At 40.4% G+C, this 23,144-nt stretch overlaps 1 protein-coding gene across 3 annotated transcripts in view; it reads right to left on the reverse strand.

Moving 5' to 3' along the window:
- Window positions 1-22,494, reverse strand: part of UBE4A (ubiquitination factor E4A) — a 30,659-nt gene extending 8,165 nt beyond the window's left edge. For 2 of the 3 annotated variants that reach the window (XR_012132710.1, XM_073239706.1), the window contains exons 1-16: window positions 22,348-22,494; window positions 18,052-18,213; window positions 14,224-14,397; window positions 13,507-13,619; window positions 12,601-12,753; window positions 11,919-12,099; window positions 11,492-11,694; window positions 11,094-11,285; window positions 9,849-10,182; window positions 9,007-9,127; window positions 7,084-7,388; window positions 5,677-5,809; window positions 4,538-4,725; window positions 2,937-3,037; window positions 2,709-2,822; window positions 1,219-1,393 (exon numbers count right to left, since the gene is read on the reverse strand). Coding sequence is in view for 2 of the 3 variants with exons in the window: in XM_073239706.1 (XP_073095807.1) it covers window positions 1,219-1,393; window positions 2,709-2,822; window positions 2,937-3,037; window positions 4,538-4,725; window positions 5,677-5,809; window positions 7,084-7,388; window positions 9,007-9,127; window positions 9,849-10,182; window positions 11,094-11,285; window positions 11,492-11,694; window positions 11,919-12,099; window positions 12,601-12,753; window positions 13,507-13,619; window positions 14,224-14,397; window positions 18,052-18,172 (2,608 nt within the window). In the remaining variant the exon portion in view is untranslated. The remainder of the gene's footprint in view (window positions 1-1,218; window positions 1,394-2,708; window positions 2,823-2,936; window positions 3,038-4,537; window positions 4,726-5,676; window positions 5,810-7,083; window positions 7,389-9,006; window positions 9,128-9,848; window positions 10,183-11,093; window positions 11,286-11,491; window positions 11,695-11,918; window positions 12,100-12,600; window positions 12,754-13,506; window positions 13,620-14,223; window positions 14,398-18,051; window positions 18,214-22,347) is intronic. The other variant, XM_017642414.3, reaches the window with a different exon arrangement.
- Between the last annotated feature and the right edge of the window lie 650 nt (window positions 22,495-23,144).

Genomic DNA, 23,144 nt, shown 5'->3' on the forward strand with positions numbered 1-23,144 from the left:
TATCAGGAATGTCTTCCAGCTTCAAATGTCACTGTTGTGAAATTCAGACATTTTGGTACTTAAACCATCGTACACGACATCTGGGCACCTTTTAGGATCTTCTCTTTACTCTGATTTTATGAAGTGTCACAATGATATACCTTAGTGTGGGGTTTTAAAAATTCTCTAGGCTTATAGTCTTTGGGTTTTATTTCTTTGATAATTTCCTCCCCTGCATTCTTCTCTTTTGACGCTTCCTAGATTGGGCCTTTCTCTTCTAATTTCCGTCTCCTTTTCTTTCTGTTTACTTTCATGGAAGAGTTCCTTGAATTGACCTTCTAAGTCTTCTACTGACCTCATTTTCCATATCCAAGAGCTTGTTCTTGTTCTTTGAATAACCCTTTTTATTGTCTCTTTGTTCTTGTTTTATGGATGCTGTATCTTCTCTCATTCCTTTGAGATCATAAAAAGTTTTCATCTACTATCTGTGTGTCACATAAGAGGATTTCCTCAAATGTCTGGTGATCTTTGGCTGTCATTTCATATGCAATCAATATAAAAATTACTAATGAAAGATTTTACATTCTTTTAAAAGTACTACATCCTGCAAGTGTGTATTTAAAAAAATTTTTTTAAATTAAGGTATCGAAATACAATCTTATGAAGGTTCCACATGAGCAACATAGTGGTTACAACATTCACCCATATTAACAAGTTCCCCACCTCACCCCATTGCAGCCACACTCTGTCAGCGTAGTAAGACTGCAGTGTGTATTTTATTCTTATTGCACATCTCAATTCAGACTAATCACATTTTAAATGTTTGATAAACACAAGGGGAAAGGGGCTACTGAATTGGGCAGTGTAGCTCTAGAGGAAGGAGAGATAAATGTCCCTGTTTCATCTACCACATTTAACCACTAGTTCAAGACTATTTTTCAGATTAACACACACACACAGATTTTTTATGGTTAATACACATACCCATATATTTATATGGCTAACTTGTCCTTAAGAAAAATCATACAAATTTATGCTTCTTGACAACTGTTTGAGGGTGACTATTTCCTCATCCAACGCCAACAGTGGGATCATCATTCTTGAAGCTTCTCTAGTGATTTATTTCCCTCTCAGACAGACTATGGTGGAGACTGTCACCAGTGAGAATTCTTTGTTTCAGCTAGACTGATCCCTCAAATGAAGCAGATTTTCTGGAAAGGCAGTGCTTCGTGTCCTTACCTGATGTCAAAAAGGCAAGGGTACCAATTGTTTCATTTGACATGATGTTATGGAAACGTGCCAGCTGTCCAAACATCTGTAGGCCAGCCTCCTTCTCTCGGCGGGCTTCTGGAGTCAGACTGTCCCATTCACCTCTGTCCTTTTCGATCTGTTGAACCTTTATCTTGCTCAAATACTGCAGAAAGCGGAGGTGAATGTATCAGAGAAGAAAGTGCAGTTGAAGGGAAGGTGATATTTAAGAGGTCTTACTTAAAATCTAGTCCACTGAGCCGGGAAAACCAGGGACTAATATGACACACAAGTCTTTATTTCTCAGCATAGGGCTGAAGCTTAAAAAAAATTGAGGAATTAAGAGAAAAAGAAATTGTGACTCCATATAGATCTGTTTTAGCTGGGGTACACTAATGGTAATTCTCCTAGGAAATATTATATAGTCCATGAAATAGAAAGGAGGATAAATAGTATAATGCATGAAACCTGGGCAAAAACAAACAGACTATGGTGAAAAAAGAACCAATCCTTCCTGAAGGATGGAAAAAAAAAACAAACCCCCAAACCACAAACCCAAAAAGATGTCTGAAAGGAGAACCATAAATATTTAAAACCTTCTACCTCTCATCACTCTTGCTGTTGTAGCAAAAAACGTGTTAAACTTTTAGTCACATGAAAACACCATCTGTGTCATTCTTTGTGTCACACAGCTCTTGCTTAGAAGGGTCCGTTTATTATAGGAACTTGTTCTTGTTTTCTAAGAAGCCTATCAAAAATCTTAAAGTACAGGATCACAAAAAAGCAGGAAACCTTTCTCACAAATTAAATACATGTTACTTGGGGGGCTGCTGATCAATATGAGGAGCTCTGGCTGTCCAGGGGGTTACCCTCATGATTCACCTGTTTCATCTTCCTTTGCCCTTTCTTAACACCTGCTGCAGGTAAGGCTGTGAAACTCATGATTCAAATACAGCTAAAGATCTGGGGAAGTGGATAAATGAAGAGTATTGATGACTTTGAGTCTTTATATGAAAAAATAACCCAAACCAGAGACTTTTTTTGAAGCAGTGGCACAAAAATCAGAATCTTTTAGGAGAGGGATAGGAAACACTGCCTTAGTGAGCTACTGCTACTAATGCACTGGGATAGAAAAAGGCTGAAGGGCACTGACTGGACACCAGGTCCCGATCTCCTCTGCAGTGCTGGCCTCATGAAGCCTGCCCACGGCACCTTATTTTGGCTTCCTCATGCCTTCTCTCCTACTCTCCACAAAGGTATCATCCCAGCGCATGAGGCCTCAATGACCCTTGATCTTGGTCTCTAATGGGACAATACTTATCAGGCTCTATAATGACAAGACTAGGGTCCCACCTCTTTTTTTTTGGTTGTCCGAGACTGTTACCAGGGGCGTAAGGATTGCTCTATTACAGTTAAAAGTAAGAGGTATGGACCGGTCATGATTTGATGATAATGACACAGTTAAATCTGGTTTTGTTTACCTGTATGGCTTCATCCAAAAGGAAGATGGCATCGTTCATTAGCAGGTTAAGAAAGCGGAGGAAAAGTGGGGGATTCATGGCTTCTAGATTCTTAGAGGCGTAGTCAGCCAAATCCTGTAAGTCCCGGCCCAAGCGAAAACCATTTTAGTACCGAACCACAACTCAGTAAGGCTTATCTGAAGCAAAACTCAGGAAACTCAGTTTTGGTTGCACCAAAAACTCTCTCACCTTAATGCTCTCTCGGTAGCTATCTGTCCCCCACATGTACCTTAGGATGGGATACATGGGACGGCGGTAATTGAACTTCTGTTCAAATTGATGGGGATCACCTGGGGTAAAGTAAGAGCAAAAAGCCAGCAAAGGTGGCACTTCAAGAGAAAGAGTAAGAGCGTATATCTACGTGTGTCATTTACTTTTATTTTGAACATGTGTGGGCTATTGGCAAAATATGCCCTGTGAGTTTATAAAGGCCTAAAGTTGTAGCCAGGTGTTTGCTTATTTCATTACTGACAGAACAAGAGAGACAGAAAACGTCAAGGACACCTTATGCAGACAAAGGCAAGGACCAGACTGTGCAAAAAGGCCAAGGGAGACAAATGCTTCCACATCCAAATGCAGAGTATTTATCAGACTCTGAATGAGGCCTCTGAGCGGGCCACTGTGGCAGGGACAGCCACCTGCAGAATGGGATACATGTGCAGAAAGCCCCACTTTCTTCATGGGTAACATCCCAACTGTGTAGCCAACCGGTTCTTAATTATTCTAAAAAGTCAGACCAGGAGCTAAAAATCTGAGGCCTACACTGCTTTTCACAAACCAAAGGAACCTCAAAAGCTCTTTAGATTGGGTCACATAATAGAAGCGCATGGGATCTGGAGTTAGACGACCTAGGTTTTCCTTCTGGCTCCACTTAATTCAAGTCTCTTAACCTTTTTCAACTTCTACTTCCTCAAAAATAAAATGAATTATAATATGTCCTCTACCATTACAACCAAAGGGCTCTAACAGTCATATAATGAGATAGCTGCAAGATTTGTTGTGCAACTTATGAATTATGAAGACCTACATACAGTATCTCATGTAAACATTGCTGCAACCCATTTTACAGATGAGGGAACTAAGGCTTAGAGGTGAGCAAGTGACAAAGTTATAATTCAAATATGGAAAGGTAGTCAGCAAAATGTTGGTTGTACTTATTGGATGGTAGGACATCCCTTTTAAAAGGGGTCTTTAACTCCTTAACATATTTTGTTTACTGGCTGAGATGGAGGTACTGTTTACTAAAATATAGCATCACAGTTAGATCTCAAAAGATCAAGAGAGAAAGGGAATGTTGCCTGCTATTATCCTTAATCTAACAATTAGATTGTTAGAGAGTTAGTCTGGATAAGACAAAAAAATCTCAATTTGCATACTGTCTCATTACTCACTGTACTGTAATTGTAAGGTAGAGAAAAATAAAGACCCAGGTTAACTGGACAGCCTAATTTGTTTCAGTATGATCTACTCAAGCAATATAATAAAGCTGATAAGTATATGTGGTTTTCTCTAGGTGAGACAGACCTGATTCTACCACTTAGTTGTATGATACAGACAAATAATTTAATCTTTTTTGCACATTCATGCTCTTATATGTAAAATGGGATAATACAGTAAAACTTTCCAGATAGTGACAAATTAATGAGACAAAGTACAAAAAAAGCACTTAGTATCAAGGCTGGCATGTAATACCTATTCAATCAATAATGGGTAATGACATTTTCCTAATAAATACTGATCAAGCTATGAAACACCACCAGTACCAGCTTCTCAGCTCTTGACTGCTTTACCTGTAAACTCAATGTCCACAAAGACCTTGATTAGAGCTTCTGCAAGGTGGGCTGCATAGGGAAAGTTGCAGAACACACGTTTCCGGTGGAATACACTGGATACTAAGGGATTTGGGGTCTGATCCAAGTGGGGCATCACTGCTTCTAACACCTCAGCTAGTTTGGCCCTTAGGTGGGGATTCTTCATCCTGAAAATAGGACAGAAAACAAACTGAGCTCATAGAAGACTTAACCTCCAAATTTATGATTGCTCTCTCCATATAAGGGCCAAAACATCCTATACCAATGTTACAGTCAAAAACAGGATTCTGCAGTTCTGAGTCTGCCAATCTCGGAGGGGGATAATACAGTTCAACTCTTGAGATGACAGCTTACCAAATATGAGGGCGAGTACTTAAGTTTCCATTTATGCTCAGCCATTCTAAACAGCCATGATTTTCTAGAACGATGCATTAATTACTGCTTACTATTCTCTAAGTTTGATCTGGGATAAACTTGCCTAAGTTTTCTGAGGATAAGGGCCAGCATATAATTATTCTACATTATTTATAATGCGTTCTGTATGTGCCTTATTAATACTTGTTGACTTAGGATTTCTCATTAGGTCTGCTCAGTTCCATGAAGGGTTGGGTTCTACCTACTTCTCACTGCAATAGCTCAGGGGATTATGAATCATTCTCTTCTTCTAGGTCAGTGAGTATATTCCTTTGGGAAAGAGGACTCCAAACTATGAATGAGAAGACCTGAGATCCAAAAGCATTTACCTAGGTTTACTGCTCATCAACTCAGGATTTTAAGAGCAAATTTTATCATGCAATTTCTAGATCATTAGCACCTGGCTGCCACTGGTAAGGTTTCTGGCATTAACTAACTATTTTAACCAGGGACAAGCAGTGGAATTCCCATCAGGTAGCTTATATGCAGGCTCATATTCTCTGTGGGCAAAGTCCTTTGGTTATTATGCCTCTCAAGAGTGGGATTTTTGGCTACCCATAAGGATGGTCAGGTGATTCATTAATGTTAACACAACTTCTGAAGGGAGCCCCTTATGATTCAGCCTTGTTTATTTTTCCATTTAGAAGACTTCTGAATGTTTTGCAGCTCTGAACAGTGACAGAGCCAAGCTTTCAGTACTTCACCTTTCTATGCTTCCAGTGAAAATGGTGATAAAGTGAAGGACATGTTCCAGGGAATCGGCTGATGTCTCCAAGATGTCATCAGCAAAGCGGCGGAGAAAAATAAGGAAATCACCCAGGTTATCTGCAAAAAATTCTGAGAAAGAAAATATTCACTATAATTAGCTAAACATCTGACTATCTGTACTAAGCAATATTTAAATTCCTCTCTTTCACTCGATGTAATGAAAGTAAAAAAACCCAATGTCTTGTAGGTACTAGGAATGGTGGTAAGTTAATACATGTAGAATCTCTTGCACAGCTAAGTCAATTTTATTTTTATCCAAGTAAATATAAAAATAGTAGACATATAAAATATTGTTAATACACCAGAGCAGTTTAAGAAAGTGTACTAACATATACATACATATATATTTCCACACTTAAGGTTAACTGTGCATTAAAAGGCCCTTGGGATGTATGAAGAATCTGGAATAAGGCCAAATACATCAGATGACTATGGTCACCAGTGTCCAGGATGGTCTCCAAAGGCCCTGGCCTTCCTTGCATTCATGCCCTTGTGTGTCCCCTCCTACACTCTTCCAGGGTGGGAGATACACCCTGAGGCATACAGAAGCCGTGGTATGCTATTTCCATGATCAGGTCGTAAAAGCGTCCAGCTTCCATTTTGGTCACTTGCTCTGGGGTAGGCCGGCTGCTGTGTCATGAGTAGTACTAAGGAGAGACCTGTGCGGCCTGGGAAAGAGGCTAGCCGGCAACTGAGGTCTGCCAACAACCACATGACTAAGCTGTAAGCAGACCCTCCAGCCCTGAGTGGCAGCCTGGCTGCACCCTCCCGTGACCCAGAGTTAGAACTATGCAGCTAAGCTGCTCCTGGATTTCTGACCCAATGAAACCGTACGAGATAATGTTTGGTTTAGGTCGCTATGTTTCAGGGTAATTTGTTACTCAGCAATAGATGACCAATACACTGTTCAAGAACATATGACCTGACTTTGATGGCCAGCCCCTCACCAACATACACACACAATCTCCCTTCTGGGTTAACATCTCCAACAGGAGATGGCTTTTTTTCCTAAAGAAAAGCACAGGAAGAGTTAGATAAATTTACGAGTTGAACAAGAAACAATATTAGTGATACAAACTAGCAGCTTTGAAAACCTTGACTGCATTTAATCCTCTGAAGACTATTTTCTGGGCTGCAGAGCAGTGGGGACACAATGCTGAGGGACACGGTGTCAGTTCTCCTGCACGTTGACCAGTAGATACTGCCTGTGAGTTTGAATTGCTCCTCCAAAAGCAGTTGAATGATAACTAAGGAAGGGTACTTCTGAGGATTAAACGTCCAAAGTGGCCCAGTTAAACTTAGATGGCTATAAATAGGAAGTTCCCAAGGGAGAGCCTGCTTACCTGGCACATAAGCCAAAGAGCTGTAGCCATCTGGCAATGGAAATGTTAGCTCTGTCAGCTGGGGGCCCTCATTGCCTACGGCCAGCTGAACTAGTAGAACGGCCATGGACACCTGCAGATTTAGGCAATTTTGAAGCATCTGTGGTTCAGTCATGGCAGTCTTGGTAGAAAGATAGATGGTCATCAGTCGTTCAAACTGCTCACGGAGGTTGTCAGCAGCAGGGCTAGAACTGTGCTGAGCATCCCGCCAGGCAACCTGTAGCCGATGTAGATTTTGGTTGATTTTTACCATCTGATCATGCAACCTACCCCCAAGAAAGCAGAAGAGACTGGGTTAGGAGGCTCACATAGGGACAGCTGAGTACAGACTGGTTCAGTAAAATATAACCTCATTCATTAATTCTCTTTTAGGATGTACGGAGCTGCAACTGTGGTGACATAGAAGGTGCTCACCAAAGTTACTGACAGGGCAGGCAGGGTCATGGCACCGGGAAAATGTTACCAAGTATTCAACACAATTGAAGCTAATCACAAAGGGTTAGCAGCCTTCACCTGAAATGCACCATCCAAAGAGAGAGTACAGGCTGCGCTGTCACATAAAACAGGTAACTGTCAGGCAAAGTACCAGAAGCTCAGCAGGACAGTTTGACATCACAAGTGCAATGATCATACTTGGATGCGGTTAAACAGACAGTCTTCCTATGAAAGTTGGTGAAAAGGACTCTAGATTAGTAATGACCACATATAAAGTAGTAGCCACCTGGGATGCAACCTAAGAGCAGCTTCCAGTCCTCTGCTGTTCAACATAAATTTAAATTATTCTTCACAAAGGGTCAGTCCAATGTTCTCTAACAAAAGGAAGACCCATAATTCAATGTTATGGGTAGTTGTCTCTATGTGTACAGTCCAAAATCATCTTCTCTGACCCTGTAGATAACGCCCAGGGTTAGCGAGCCAATACAGATGACAGTCACTTTTGCTTTTGGATCTAGGCAGTTTAACAGGTTAAACACATGCTGAATTGTTATCTACTGGCTCATTTAAAATGTCAATGACAGGGACAGGAAAACTCTCTAATAAATACTTAATTGTATTTTTCCAGAAATGTACTGAGTTTTGAAAAACTTAAGTATCCTGAGAAAGCATTAACAGTTGTTATTCCCAAAACTCCTTCCTACACACTGTAACTATGAGTTAAGTAGCTATTTTCTCCCCTAATTTCCTATTCTTATAGTCACAACAAGCTAAATCAGAGGGAAAAAAATCACAGAGCCAGCCGGAATCATTTTTGGAAGTTGTATCTTCTCGTTCTCAAACCTTTACACTCCTTATTGGAATCGTTTATAAACATTTCTTTAATTTTGCCAATTTTGTCTTCACTAAATAGTACAGCTGGGTCTTTTAAAATAATGACAATTCGAGAACAGAAAGTGAAATATTAAATGAAAACAGTGCCACTGTTGCAGATGACAACAGGAAGACAGTGATCTAAAAATTTGCAAGTTTACAGAAAAATACGAGTGTATCTTTAATTTTAAAAAGTTTAACAGGTCAAAAATTAAAAATAACATGGTGAAGGCAATATAGTACAGAGAAGACAGGTAGTGACTCTGTAGCATTTTACTACGCTGATGGACAGTGACTGTAATGGGGTATGTGGTGGTGACTTGATAATGGGGGGAATTTAGTAACGACAATGTTCTCATGTAATTGTATATTAATGATACAAAAATAAAATAAAAAAACCCTCAAAGTATCTGGACAAAGCCAATTCATGCAAACAAAATCAGTGCATATAATACCCTTTTCCTACTCAATCCTAAGCCTTCAGAATAAAGTGAGATTATACCTGTAAGACACTTCTAACTTTTTGGTCATCAGTACCACTAAGTAGTTCTTCCCTACTGGCATCAGAGGAGTTACCTGTGAAATCCCAAGTACAAGGTGTACTCTGTCAGGACAAGGTTCTCTGTTACAAGGTTGTAGTTCTGGGGAAACTTTGGCTCCTGCACAGCTGGGATCAAACAGGTTTCTTTGTCCAAACCTAGAAGAAGTTAAAAGGAACAGTAAGCGGCTTGCCACAGACATCTTGGTCTCTCTCGTGTCTCCTTACTATAGTTCAGCTTCCACATTGCCGCCGGCCGTCTTGGTATTGTTCACATTTTCTCTAATCTAGCCCCAATGTTCTTCCTCTCCAGACTCATTTCCTGCCAGTTCTCACACCCCTTTCCCGACCTACCTCTTGCTCAGGTCACACTGAGCTTCTCAATATTCCTTCGTCAAGTCTTTTCACAGCTTTGCAACTGAACCTGTTATTCCTCTGCACAGAGGATTCCCTTGCTTCTTTGCCCGATAAACCCAACTCATCTTTCAAGACTCAGCTCTAAAGACCTCTGACTTCTGTGCAATGTATTATTCACTCTCTCCTCTGTGTTCCCATAGCATAGCCTTACCCCAAATTATAACTACTTGTTAATATACTTGCATTCTTCTGGAGAATGATCCAAAAAAGATAGTGACCATGCTTTATTCAGTTTAAAAAAGATAGAATGAATGAATACCCAACACTACCAAATTCTGAGACATCTCACTAAAGTACAACATCTAAAAGCTACCAGTTTTGTTAAGTCTTTCTTTTAAAAATTTCTAGTTCTTTCTGCCTCAGCTTGAGAAAGAGGAATCTTTGTGAAAAAGGACAAGTGAGTTGCCTTAGATGTTACACACACACACACACACACAGTTTTAAGAATTCCAGTTCCCCCTACCTCTCATGTGCACATTTTTTATTTTTCGTTCTTCATCATTCAGCTCCTTGAGGGCACAGTAAGTGGGATTAAAGGTGAGGAGCCGAGAGGATTTGGGTTTGCAAAATGGCTGGCAGAGCTTCAGGAGAGCAGCACCCAGATTCAGAAAGAAGGCATCCGAGGCATACATTTGGAAGAAGATTTCTGGCATCTGATTGGCCCAAATCTTGGTGCGGCCTGCATTTGCATGCAAACAGTTTCCAAGCCAGGACAAGATACAGTGTTTGGTTTCTGGAGAGAGCTGGAGTAAGTTCTTCAGCATCTGGTAGATCTTTTCATGGAACTGAGCCATGAACTGTTTGACCAGAAAACACAACCACAAACATTCCAGTTTCACAATCCTAATATTTGTTACTCCCAAACTTTAGCCATTGGCAATTTCCAAAAATATGCTAACTATAATGTTTCCCTTCACTCTCCCTATGGCTTATTCTTCAGTTCTGATTTAAAAAAAATTCTCATTCCTTAAGGGAGATTTCCTGATGAACTGCCAAGCTGCAGACGGCATTTACATAGCTTTAGGGTAGGGGTCAGTAGACTTTTGCTGCTGCAAAGGGCCAGATGATAAATATTTCAGCTTTGCCTGCCATATGGTCTCTGTAGCAACTATTCAGCTCTAACACTGTGGCATAAAATCAAGCCATAAATAACATACACGAATGGGCATGGTTATGTTCAATAAACTATCACCCAAACAGGTGGTGGCCTGGATTTGGCCACTGCTGCAATTTGCCAACCCCTGCTTTAGACAGTTGTGATGGGAGATTTAAACTGTCCCCAATTCAACCATTTCCTGCCTCATGTTGGCCTGACTTTTATTGTAATTTACGTTAACAAGCCCAAATAGAGAGGACATGGGTGGCAGGAGGGAAAGGAAAACAGCTGGGCTTACAAGCTGGAGTTCAGTCAGATTTTAGGAACTAAAGTCCTAAGTAGCTTGCTGAGAAAACAAGGGTCGAGGGGAAGCCGCTGTGCTGTGGCATAAGGCAAAGAACAGCAGCAGCTTATTGTTAACCACACAAAGGTTTACCCTCTGGTCTCAGCACATGCTAAAAAGAGGGCACTTTCTTTACATGAGTAGTGTAGAAAGCCAACCAGATCAATCTGCTTTCCCAAAGAGGCTCAAGTAGCCTTATCTGTATCTGCTTCTTGAGGAAACTATACTCTAAAATCAGACAGCTGGGCTACATAGGTAAACAGTTCCACCTGGTGGATGTTGGCCTCTTGTACTTTGATCTCCTGGGGACTGGAGCGAGATGGATTCAGGAAGTAGCCATGATTTTCTATTACACCAGGAGTCTTTAATAAGCAGGAGATATTCAGGATTACTCCTAGTAAGGTCTTCTGGTACATCTGCCCATTGCTTGAGTCCTTGGGTTGAATGTATTCCACAAAAACCTGTAGGAGAAGACAGGTCCTACTCACTCGTCTGTACGATGAAATAAAGGTGATGGAATGAGAGGGCCTCAAAGAGATAAGTCTATACAACAACCGATATATTTTCCTTTTATTCAACAGATAACATTACAGTGCCCTCAGGATAGGGAAGCACAAAGAATTAAATCTCCAGCTCAACTGAATGTATAACCACCATTCAGACCCACCTTTGCCATATCCTTTTGCCTAGTGAAATAGAGGAGAATATCCAGATACGCATACAACAGGATCTGGCAGAGTTCTAGGTCTTTTATTCGGCCCAACAAAATATCAAACACTGGGATCATGACTTCTGGAAATGTTCGAACTTCCTCGTCCAATACCAAGGCTTCAATGACCTCTTCCAGAAACTCAGCTACATCTTCAAAATCTAACAGAAAAAGAAAGAGAAAAAGAGGCCATAGGGATTTTTATGTGCCTTTATACATGGGCTCTTTACTCTTTTGATATCTTTGATAAGCCTACTGGTATCCAACCACAAAGATCAAGGTCTGAGCTCTCTTCTTTAATTTATATTGGAACTGTAGTGGCTCTGAGGCTTCTTAATGCAATTAGAGGAATTGTAAATTTGGAAAGCAAAATGCAGAAGCTCACAGATCTTGCTTCTGTACTCACGGGCTCCTTGGATGGCTTCCAACATCAAATCTACCAGCTGCTCATGGATGTTCTGACCAACATAGATCTCTGGGGTGAGGAGAACGGTTCGGGTATTAGACACAGTGAGGTTTCTGCACTGCACTGCAAAAGGTAGCAGGTTCTCTGGAACTTTGGTAATCTGGCAACAGCATAGAGAAGAGAGGGAAGGGTCTAACTCCATGACTTGGGTCAACAGAGAATATAGCAAACAGAATGGGTAAGACATTGTGTCCCGAAACAGGATTACTCTCCTATGGATGCTTCAAAATTCCTAAGAGTTCATTCTTTGGTTTAAGAAATCATCTACCTGTTAGAATTTTAATTCTGGAAGTGACCAAGCTTAGCCTATTTTATTATTTAGTGGAAATAAACTTATCAGATTTTTTTTTTAAGCATGTGAATTTTTAAGAGGTTTGTAGAAGAGAATAGGAGACACTGGTTAATTTGAGAAAGGGTTGGACCCCAAACGACAGAACGAGAGATTAAAACTTTAGAGGAAAAACTAATACTGTCTCTGATATCCAGTTATAGATAGAGTATGATATATATAAACTCATATCAAAGATACTGACCCAGCTTTCTGGCTTATATGTTAAAGATAACCTAGGAGGATAGTAAGTACTCAACAGGGACTATTTACCTCTTCCTTGGCTCTTTGGAAGCAGGAATAAAGGTAACAAAAAATGTGCCTCTCCCCTGCATCTCGATCAGCAGAGAGATTCAACGTTGTAGAAGATGTCATGTTAATCAAGTGGTTGCCTGGATCTTGAAGTAATAAGCGAGTGAAGACAGCCTAATAAAAAAAAAAATACTAAACCATTGCAAAGTTAATCTTAGAACACCAAGTGTGAAAATTAATTTTGACATAGGTTATTGTGAGAATCACAGGATGTACAGTGAAGGGGAAAAAGAAGACCCAGTGTCTTATTACTTGAGAAATATTATACTTACAAATGTAATTGTATATATAAAGTTATCCTAAATCTAGCTCAAGTGCCTAATATAGCCCCTGGCTCAAAGTATTAAAGAATATTTGTTGAATGATGTAGAGAATTTAGATGATTAAACTTTATGTGAAATTATTACTCTGTGTGATTGCTGACCTCACTCATACTTACATATAGATAAAGTTAAACTAAAGTTGTCAAGTGTCTTTTCTACCAAGCTTTCATTCCTTTAGTATTTTACCTATCAGGTAAAATAGACTGTTCTTATTTTGGAAAACATATTAAGAAAGAGATGGGCCTTGCCCTGGACAACTTAAGAGTCAAATAAGAGAGCTGAGACAGGTATATAAAAAGCCACTACGTGAGACAGAAAATGACAATTCCTTTTAGGCAGAGCTTTGTAAATAAGATGGCACTTTACTGGGTCTTAAAGGATGGACATGAGGCCATGGTAGATGAGAAGATTCCAAAAGAAGAAGGGACACCACAAGCAAAGTAGAGATAGAGGTAAACAAAGTCATAGTGAGGAAAGGTGAGCAGAGTTCAGCTTCATCGCCAATTTCTGCTGAAGGCACATAGAAGGAACGTTAAGTGGGTACCTGCTCAACGTTGCTCATATCAAGCCAGTCTTGATCTTCTAGGTCTACTGCCATTTCTTCCAAATACACACAACGGCTGGGGATGCCATTCCCACTTTTCAAGCTTGGGTCACCTGGGAAGTGGGTTTAATTTGGTAGATTAAGGATAATGCTTATGTTTTCTACAGACAACTGATTTTTGCAGCATTTCTTGAACTCCAAGTTTGACTCTGGTAATATCAGAATAATCTTTACACACAAAGCAATATCTAAAGATTTAAATCTTTGTTTTTCCTTTTCCCCAAAGAGCATGGGCTTTGTTAAAAAACCTAACATCATAACATTTAAAAAGGGAATCCCAGACATGAGCGCTAACTTTGGGGTTTAACCAGAGATAGGGCACAGGGGGGAAACCCTGCCTGACACCTCTTGGGGCTTCCATCTACATAGTTAGGTCACCTCTGAGAAGAAAAGGGACGTGGCTGCCATTCCCATTTTTCTTTTAAGGTAGGAAAGGCAAGCAGCTCTACGGCCCAGTAAGAAGCACAACGGGAAGGGAAGTTGTACCTGCATCTAAATACTGTTTCCAGATCACATCAAATGCTTCACTGAAATATAAACCCTGTGTTCCAGGGAGTACAGTGCGTTTGCTTAAGCATTAGACGCAGCAAGAGCGAGTCCCTACCCCCAGCAGGAAGGCAGGGTAATGAACAGACTGGCTGTAAGTCTGGAACTCACTGTTGTCCAGAGTAATGAGGAAGATCCTTTGGATCATGTGATTGATGTTGAGTTGCTCACATATTTCCTGCTGTGAGCGGAATGAGCGGCTAATCTCTGCCACGGAGTAATCAAATTCATCCAGGCTCTCTGACACACTATTATCCGAGTCATCCGGGCTAGCTGGGAGTTCATCTGCCAGAAAAAGCAAGCCATTGAGTTTACACTCGTCTCTTTAAAAGACAACCAAGTACACTACCAAAAATGATAAATGTAACCTAACCAAGAGAAGGGATAATTTTGGAAGTGAAATAAACTAATCATCTAATCAGAGAACATTCAAGTCAGGCAACTTTTTTTTTGAGGTACAATCGACTGATAACATATTAGTTTCAGGAGTACCACATAATTATTTGATATCTGTATATGATCACAATAAGTGTAGTTAATATCCATCACCATAGAGAGTCACAAAAATTTTTTTCTTGTGATAAGAACTTCTAAGATCTACTTTTTTAGCAGCTTTCAAATATGCAATACAGTGTTATTACTATAATCACCATGCTGTTCCTTACATTCTGATGACTTACTTATTTTGTAACTGGAAGTTTGTACCTTTTGGCCCCCTTCACTCGTTTCCCCCACCCACTGCCACCACCTCTGGCAATCACCAGTCTCTTCTCTGTATCCCTGAGCTTGTGGGTTTATTTTTTTAAGACTTCACATATAAGTGAGATCATACAGTATATTTCTTCATCTCACTTATTTAACTTAGCATAATGCCCTGCCCTCAAGGTCCAACCATACTGTCACAAATGGCAAGATTTCATTCTTTTTTATGGCTGAGTAATATTCCATTGTGTCTGTGTCACATTTTCTTAATCCATTCACCCTCTGATGGACACTTAGGTTGCTTCCATATCTTGGCTATGAACACTGTCCATACCATATGCTGCAGTGACCATAGGGATGCAGGTATCTTTTTGAGTTAGTGTCTTAGTTTCCTTTGGATACCCAGAAGCGGAATTGCTGGATCATACGGTAATTCTATTTTTAATATTTTGAGGAACCTCCACACTATTTTCCACAATGGCTTCACCAATTTAAAATTCCACCAACAGTGCACAAGAGTTCCTTTTTCTCTACATCCTCAACAACTTGTTATTTCTTGTCTTTTTGGTTCTAACAGGTGTGGGATGATATGTTGCTGTGGCTTTGATTTGCATTTCCCTGATGATTAGTGATGTGGAGCACCATTTGTGCACCTGTTGGCCACATGCACGTTTTCTTTGGAAAAATGCTATTCATTTTTTGCTATTCAACATCTTAAATACAGGATTTCAAAATCTTTGGCTATAAATTCTATCACATCTTATAAACCATAAGTTTTATTTTGTCAGAAGCAGCAATACTATTTTCTCTATGGAATCCTAGTGAACAAAAAATTATCTAATTATCTAATAGTTCAATATGCCTTTAATTATTTTAAGCATATGGCTTTTTCCTGATTTTAAGAGAACACATTTGTTTTACTAATTCCAAACTGTACCGGAAAATATAATACACAAAGTCTCTTCTGAACCAGTTCCCTATATCACCATGATGGACAGTGATTTAACTTAGCAAAAGTGTTCCAGATTTCTTTCCTATTCTGGTGCTAAATGTTTACTGCTATAATTTTTTGTTAAAAAAAAAAAAGGGATCACTCTGTATCTGTATTTATATCCATACCACTTTGACCTTGCTTTTTAAACTTAAATCAGCAGCAGCCCCTTTCTCTGTTATGTCATTTACCGGCCTATCTCATTCTTTTCAACGGCTTCATAGGACTGCATTGTTTGCTCACAGTGATTTACGCAGCTGCTTTTCAAGTGAAGAACATTTGGATTGTTTCCAATTCTTCAAGATTTCACACAATATTGCACTAAATATAATTTAATTCTTTTTGTGTCCTTGTATGAGTATTTCTGTAGGATGAATATGTAGAATTGCTGGGTTAAAGAGCTTGAACATTTAAATGTTCACATACACTACCTAATTACCCTCAGAAGACTGCTCTACTTTTCATGGCCACCAACAATGTATGAGGGAGTGCCTGTTTACATCTTCACAAATTTCCCAAGTTAAAAATGATCTAATTGTTTTAATGGCCATTTACCAAATAGTAAGACTGGATTTTTTTTAGTCATTTGATTATTATGTATAAATTGCTTTTTCCCATCTTCTGTTCTTTTTTTTCCTCTCTAGTTTGTTATTTTTTTCTTATTGCTTGAATCCCTTTACTTTTTTATAAAACAACTTAGGAGTGCCTCCCAGAGCAGCACTCGTGCTGAATGACTACAAACTAGAAGCCACATGAGTCTGTCTCTGCTTTCCTCTCCTGACACAATGGTTATTCTAAAAGTCTAGGCAAAACTCTCAGAAGTAATAGTTACTCTAGTGCGGTGAGGTTAGTCAGTAAAGCTCAATACAGGAGGCCAAAGGTTTTGGCAGAGTACTAACTGTTGGGGGAAAACAGGTTAGACCTGGCGGCATGATAAACTCAGGGTAAACAAACTAAGATGATGAGTGCCAAAATAGTAACAGAAGGGCATGTACCTGGTCTGTCCCCAATGTCTGGTGCCTGCAATGCTCCCAACTCCAGCCAGCCTTCTGTCTGTTTACAGCCAGAAGGACAGTGTTCTGGCACTCTACTCCTCACTGTACTGACTCCAAGAATGACAGGAAGTATTTAGCAAAATTTCTCTTAACCACATATTCATAAATTGTATTTTTCATTTCCCTTTTGTCCCCTCTATTCCTCACCCTCCTTTCTCTCTTACAGTCTCCTAATCCAAGGTTTCCCACTCCGAGCCAGTATTTTAGAAGTCTGGGAGATTTCAGACCCAGAGCCGCCTTTCTATCATGTGAAAAAGCCAGCATTACATTTATTTCTCCCTTGTGTCACCCATCACCCTCTGTCACTACTCATCTGTTTTACCCTTACCTCCTTTTTATTCAATCCTAATTAGAAAGCAAGGCCACAACGCAGCTATGCATCTGAACACTTTTGAAATAAAACAAAATAAAGGGATAATATAAACATTCTCCTTTCCTAAAAACAAAAAACACTGTTACTTTTAGAGGGAAGAGACTGGGAGCAATTTCTGACTTGAGGTAACATTCTCAGAAGACTAATAAGTTTGAGAAACATCATCTTAATTCTTCTAGAATTGTGTCTCCTTACAGGACAAAGGTAGACTTAATTTTGGTGCCAGTTAAGGAAAACCCTTTTATTAGTGAGATATTATTTTGCTTTTTTTCACATTAAGGCTAAGGAACAGATTTTCTGAGAAGTCTGTTCTAATAGTAGTAAGCTATAAAAGTGGCCCCTCTATGGAACGGATGAAGCATTTTGCTTGACATAGACTCTGAAACACTGGGCTTAAGAACAAATCTCATTCATTTGCCCATGAACCAAAAAGCTTTTTAAAAGTCTTCTTTTCACATATCTGCTTTCTATAGCTGCATATGACTTACCTTCCATACCTACGCCTATAACCTCAGTTTCCCAGGTTAAAAAAGATTAGAATATATTTTACTAGGTGATTTAAAAAATAAATAAAATGGCTTGACAGCTTTGGGACCATGACTGTTATCTGTTACTACAGAACCGCCTGGTCTCTTTTATGCAGAGGAGAGGACAGGGAGGAGAGGACCCCAAAACAAAACAAACAACAAAGACGAACAGAAAAACAACCTCTGCCCCAAATTTAAATTCCAAATGCAATCAAGGACCCAAAGAATACTTAATCTGGGAAGACCCCATTCTAGGTCATCTCATCTGCTGCTGTTGGCAACTCCACTTACCAGATTGCTGCTTCAGCTGCTCTTTTTGGATTGCTGCAAACTGCTTGGCATCAGCCAGGGAGCCAAAAAGAGCAGCAAAGGGGTTACTTGAGATGTTGTTGTTATTCTCCTGGTCTGTCATTTCACTTTAACGTATCCTCCATCCAGACCTAGGGGCAGGGGCTACAGAACGGACAGGTATTAGAGACAGAAGGGCAGATAACACAGTTGTAAAATACCCATGGTTTCTTTTCTCATTTCTCAAGTGTAATACATTTTAAAAGGCTTTGAGTAAGACCTTCCTATTCCAAGATACAAAACATATTTGGCAAAATGGTTAGAAACCTACCAGCTGGACAAGCTGGCCTGATTTGGGGGTAGCTAAAACCAAAAGGCTTAAAAAATGTTCAGTTGGAATCCATTTATGGTTGACATGTTTCTGTTTGCTATACCTTTAAAAAATAGGTTAAATAGAAAGAAGTACTGAAGTTACAGAGGGAACTCATCTACTAACCGTAGCAACAATGTGGCACTTAACACAAAAAGAACTCGAATTTCCCATAAATCTCTGGCTGACTAATTCTCACACACCATAAGCATAAGATGGCACTTGTTCAGGCTTCTATGACTTAGAGGTGGAGCTGGGAATTCCTCAGATACATAAAATCTAAATGTAAGCCTGTATCTCAGACACAGAACGGCAAATCAGGACAGGGACCAGATTAGCATCATGTTGTGGGTTTTAAATATACATATTAAACAATCTGCATCTACTGCTGGGCTTCTGACTACTGATATTTCTTCCATTAAAAACTAAATGATCTTTGATTAATTCTATATTTAACTTTCACCATTTATCTGATATTTTACCACATGGAAGAAACACACAATTTCCTAATGTGTAATATGAAACATATACACCTCAAGGGTATTTAGCGGAGCTGGCTGAGCCTGCATGTGTACTGTTCTGATTACATGTCCTCATTCAAGCACCAAAGGGGACTCCGCCGCACAGTGGGATGAGCAGAGATCCCTGAAAGGCTTTCTTCCCTTTTCGAAATTCTAAGATAACAGACTAGAAATACAACCCTGAAAAGGGTGGGAAGAGACAAAGGGTATGAATACTTACGAGGATGCTGAGCTGCAGCAAGGGCAGAGGCCTTAGTGGGAATAGAGGCAGGGTACAAGGGAAGGAGGAGAAAAGACCATTCAGCCTACCTTTAATTTACCGAGGTAAGACACCTCACAGAATCATGTTAACAGCCAACGCAAGTCAGAAAAGTTACCCTTGTTTCCTGGAGGAAGAGAGACTACACTACGTCTTGACAATTCTGAGGCATCTTCACCAGTTGCTTCCTGCTCCTCTGTCACGTTTCCGCGTAAGAGCTAATGGCTAAACAGCTATAGCGACTTAGGCAGACAGTCTAGTCTCCACTCAGCATGGTGCTGGGCTTTACTGCTTCAACAACTGAACTGTTAGATGTTACTCTATGTATTTTTTTTTTTTTGCTATGTATAGTCTAGTTGATCTTAATAATGAAAAAAAGATAGCATATTTCATGTTGGAATTAACAACAATCCTGGAGAGGATTTTTTGCCCATTTATACACTGCATAAGCCTAATTATTACCCTTAATTCATGTAGAGGCACCAAGAATTGTCTCATTGTTGGCTGACTGCCACCCGACCTCTACTGTAAGGTACCTTGAAGTCTAGAGGAATGCAAAAAGTTTAGTGAGCTCTTGTTATTTTCTGTCTCCAAAACATGCTCTTTTTTCAAGATGACATCCCACACTTCCCTGTGGGGATCCACTCCATTCCCAGTCCATGTATTTAGAAGGGGATGACATGAGCCACTAGCTCCAGGAATGGGCATGTGAAACTAACCTGGCCAAAAAGAAAAGAGTATTCTCTGGCCAAAGCGACTGATTCAAGAGTGGGCACAAGACCCGAGCAAAACCTATGAGAATTAATGAACACCAATTTCAGGCCTTTGGCTACATCTACAGAAATAAGGAACTTTTTTTTTCCTGCTTGGGTTGTTGGGTTAGTAACATATAAACCTGGAGTTGCCCTCTTTCCACTACCTAAAAAAGGCCTAGCTTAAAACTAAGTCAACATATAGGAAAAGAGAGTTGAGATGAAAAGAGAAACTCTTTTTCGGTTATAAAAAAGCCAATAGATTCTCCTATTTTGTGTAAGCCAGTTCTAAAGAGTTTTTACAAACAACTAGAGAGTTCAGATCAGTACCAAGGACCAGCACCACCCACGCAGAAAGGAAGTAAACTGAAAGCCAGGGATAAAGAATGTATGACAGAAACAGGCCCTTAAGGCTATCAAGAGAGATAAAGAAGATTTATAGTCATAAATGGCATTATTTCTTCCTTTCTCAATACTAGACCATCACAGTATAGAAAGAAGCTAGCCTCCCATTACATTTCACTGATATTAACAGGATTCACAACTTTCTACCCTGAACTCCTCATACAGATATTCTACCTCATTAGATGGTAAGCCATTCAATCACAGATGCATATCTGATTGTTGTTTTCTTGGGTGTCTGGCATTATATATCACAATCACAAAATCCCAAATAAAATATTTGTGAGATGACTTAGTTGGACGTTACCCCTGACCTCCTTGTAATCAACAGCAGCACCCACAATCCTACTTCAAGCTAAGGGCTTTACTATTTGCCTTGGGTTACAGTGCCAGGTCAAGCTACAAGGCCAGGCACTTGTGGCTCTTTGGTATCTCCACAGGTATAGAATGGAGACTGGAAATAAATCCGCTGCCATCTGCTCTTTTGAAAAAAAAAAAAGAAAAATGCTTTGCCTACCTCCCTAAGCTCATCTTTTTTGTATATACTTCAAACTGTGCACAAATTATTTCATAGAAAAAAGGGCTAACACTGTGTAACCACTTGCAGAAAAGGTTTACAGGAAAAGGGAGGTCTGATCACTTGATGGGAACCTTTGTGGAGATGTCAGTTTAGATTTGTTCCATGGTCTCACACCTGTAAAAAGAGTACCTAGATAATCACACACTCCAAAAGGTCTGACAAAACAGAACCGTGATATTTTGTTTAATATTCAATGCCACCAGGAATTTATAATCTCCTGTTTTCGCCTGCTATACAGATACAGCACTGTCCTTTTGTTGGCCTTGGGATGGCACAACCAACAATGCTTAGAAGCTTTGTTTTTTTTTTAAATTACGTCCTCCTTAAAAACACGTTTCAATCTGATACACTCCTTGCAAGGATTCTACATCTGTAATAGCTATCTACCTCCTGCCCTACAAAATCCTCTCACCCTCTCCTGATTCAGTCTTTTGTTTATGAACAGTCTGCTAATCCCTTCAGCGCCATTTTCAGCTTTTAAAGAGCTGAGCACACAAATGTTTTAACGTCAGCTGTTGGAATACTTTTAAACAGGGATTGTCAAAATCGAGCCCTGTGAAATATTCTGCACGGTCACTGTCCTGGTGAGCAATACATACATCAAACCAAAAAAAGGAATTTTAAAACATGTTTTTGTTGTTTTATGTTCTCAATAAACGTTTCAGGCCCCTCTAACGTGGCAACAGATAGTTCCAACACATCAGCAAGCTAGAAGGATCTCGTCAGGTGAAAAAGCAGACAGCATTCTTTCCCTGCTCCCACATTATCTTAGGAGGGCTCCCGTGTGAGACCCAACCAGTCCATGGCAGTGAGACTAAACACATCCTTGCTTTGGGAGTAAAAAACTGATCCCAAAGAGGAGACCCATCAAATATAATCCTGAGCGCTGGTTACTCAACTGAAGTGTCTTCTAAACCCAACTGCTGAGGGAGCATGAAGCGTAATGTCAGGAGAGTTTTGGGTGGTGAACTGATCACCTGCCTTAAATGTCAACACCTTGCCATTTAAGTTTCATTACTGCAACTCGCTTAACTGTATCTTTGGCATCCGGCTACCTGTTGTCTCCCCTTTATAATCCCTCCAGGTTCTATACGGGATTCGCGGCAAATAGGGAGACCCACCCACTTGGCGCATGTTCTAGAGAAAGGAAGTCAAAGATATTGCAAGGCCAGTACTTCGGCCCTTTCTAGAAAGGGAACGGCAAAGAGGGGCAGGGATGCCAGAACTGGGGCACAGTAAGGGGTTCCCAAATCAGACAGGGTCGAAGTTCCCGAAGGGGAGGGCCAGTGGTCAGGGAAGCACGTAAGTAAACTGCGAGAGGGAACAGTGCCAAGGCCTGGACAGGCATTCGACTAGGAAAAAAAATCTCGTCGCGGACTCGACGATCCCCACCCTCAAGCTATTTCCTTCCTTACCGGAGCCAGAAGGTCCAGCAGCGACGGCGACAGAGTCTCAGTGGCCCGAGAGGATGCCACTTCCGACACAGCACCGCAACCGGAGCTTCCGTCATGACTAGGCGCCGGGCCTTGTGGAGTTTCTGCCCGGCGCCGGAAACGGGGTTTGCTGCCCCGCGCGGAGAACTGGTGCGCAAACACCCCCACGGCGCACGCGCCAGCCTTCCAGGGCGGGGCGGAAGTGGTCTTGGGATCCGGTTGGTGGGTGGGGTGGGATGAGTCGAGGGCGGGGCGGTTTGGGGGCGGGTTTATAGGCTGAATGTAGCTTCGTGATCTCTGGCCCAGCTGTCAACCACTGTAGGCTTGTGCTTTTTATTTTTCCCGTACTTTCTTCTGAAGCAGCTTTTGTGGCTGTTTAGAGCTTGTTACTGTGTATGAAGCAACAGCAGCACTAAGGCAGTAACAGTAACATAGTTTTGAGGCCTTACTAGATGCCAGGCAGCGTGCTAAACTATGCTATCTCGAATTGGATTTCAGTTGTCTTTTATTTGTAAAGCGGGACAATATGCATCCTACAGGGTTACTTTGCCGTACTCAAAGGCAACAAAAACGGCATACTTTTTGAGAGTTTAAATAAAAAGATAATTCATAGAATGAGAGAAAATATTTACAAATCATGTATCTGATAAAGGAGTAATATCCAGAATATATAAAGAACGTCTACAACTCAACAACAAAAACAAAGGATGGATTTAAAACATGGGCAATGGACCTGACTAGACATTTCTCCAAAGAAGATACACGAACGGAAGACTAAT

The sequence above is a fragment of the Manis javanica genome, chromosome 6 (genome assembly GCF_040802235.1).
Source record: "Manis javanica isolate MJ-LG chromosome 6, MJ_LKY, whole genome shotgun sequence".
Classification (NCBI taxonomy): domain Eukaryota; kingdom Metazoa; phylum Chordata; class Mammalia; order Pholidota; family Manidae; genus Manis; species Manis javanica.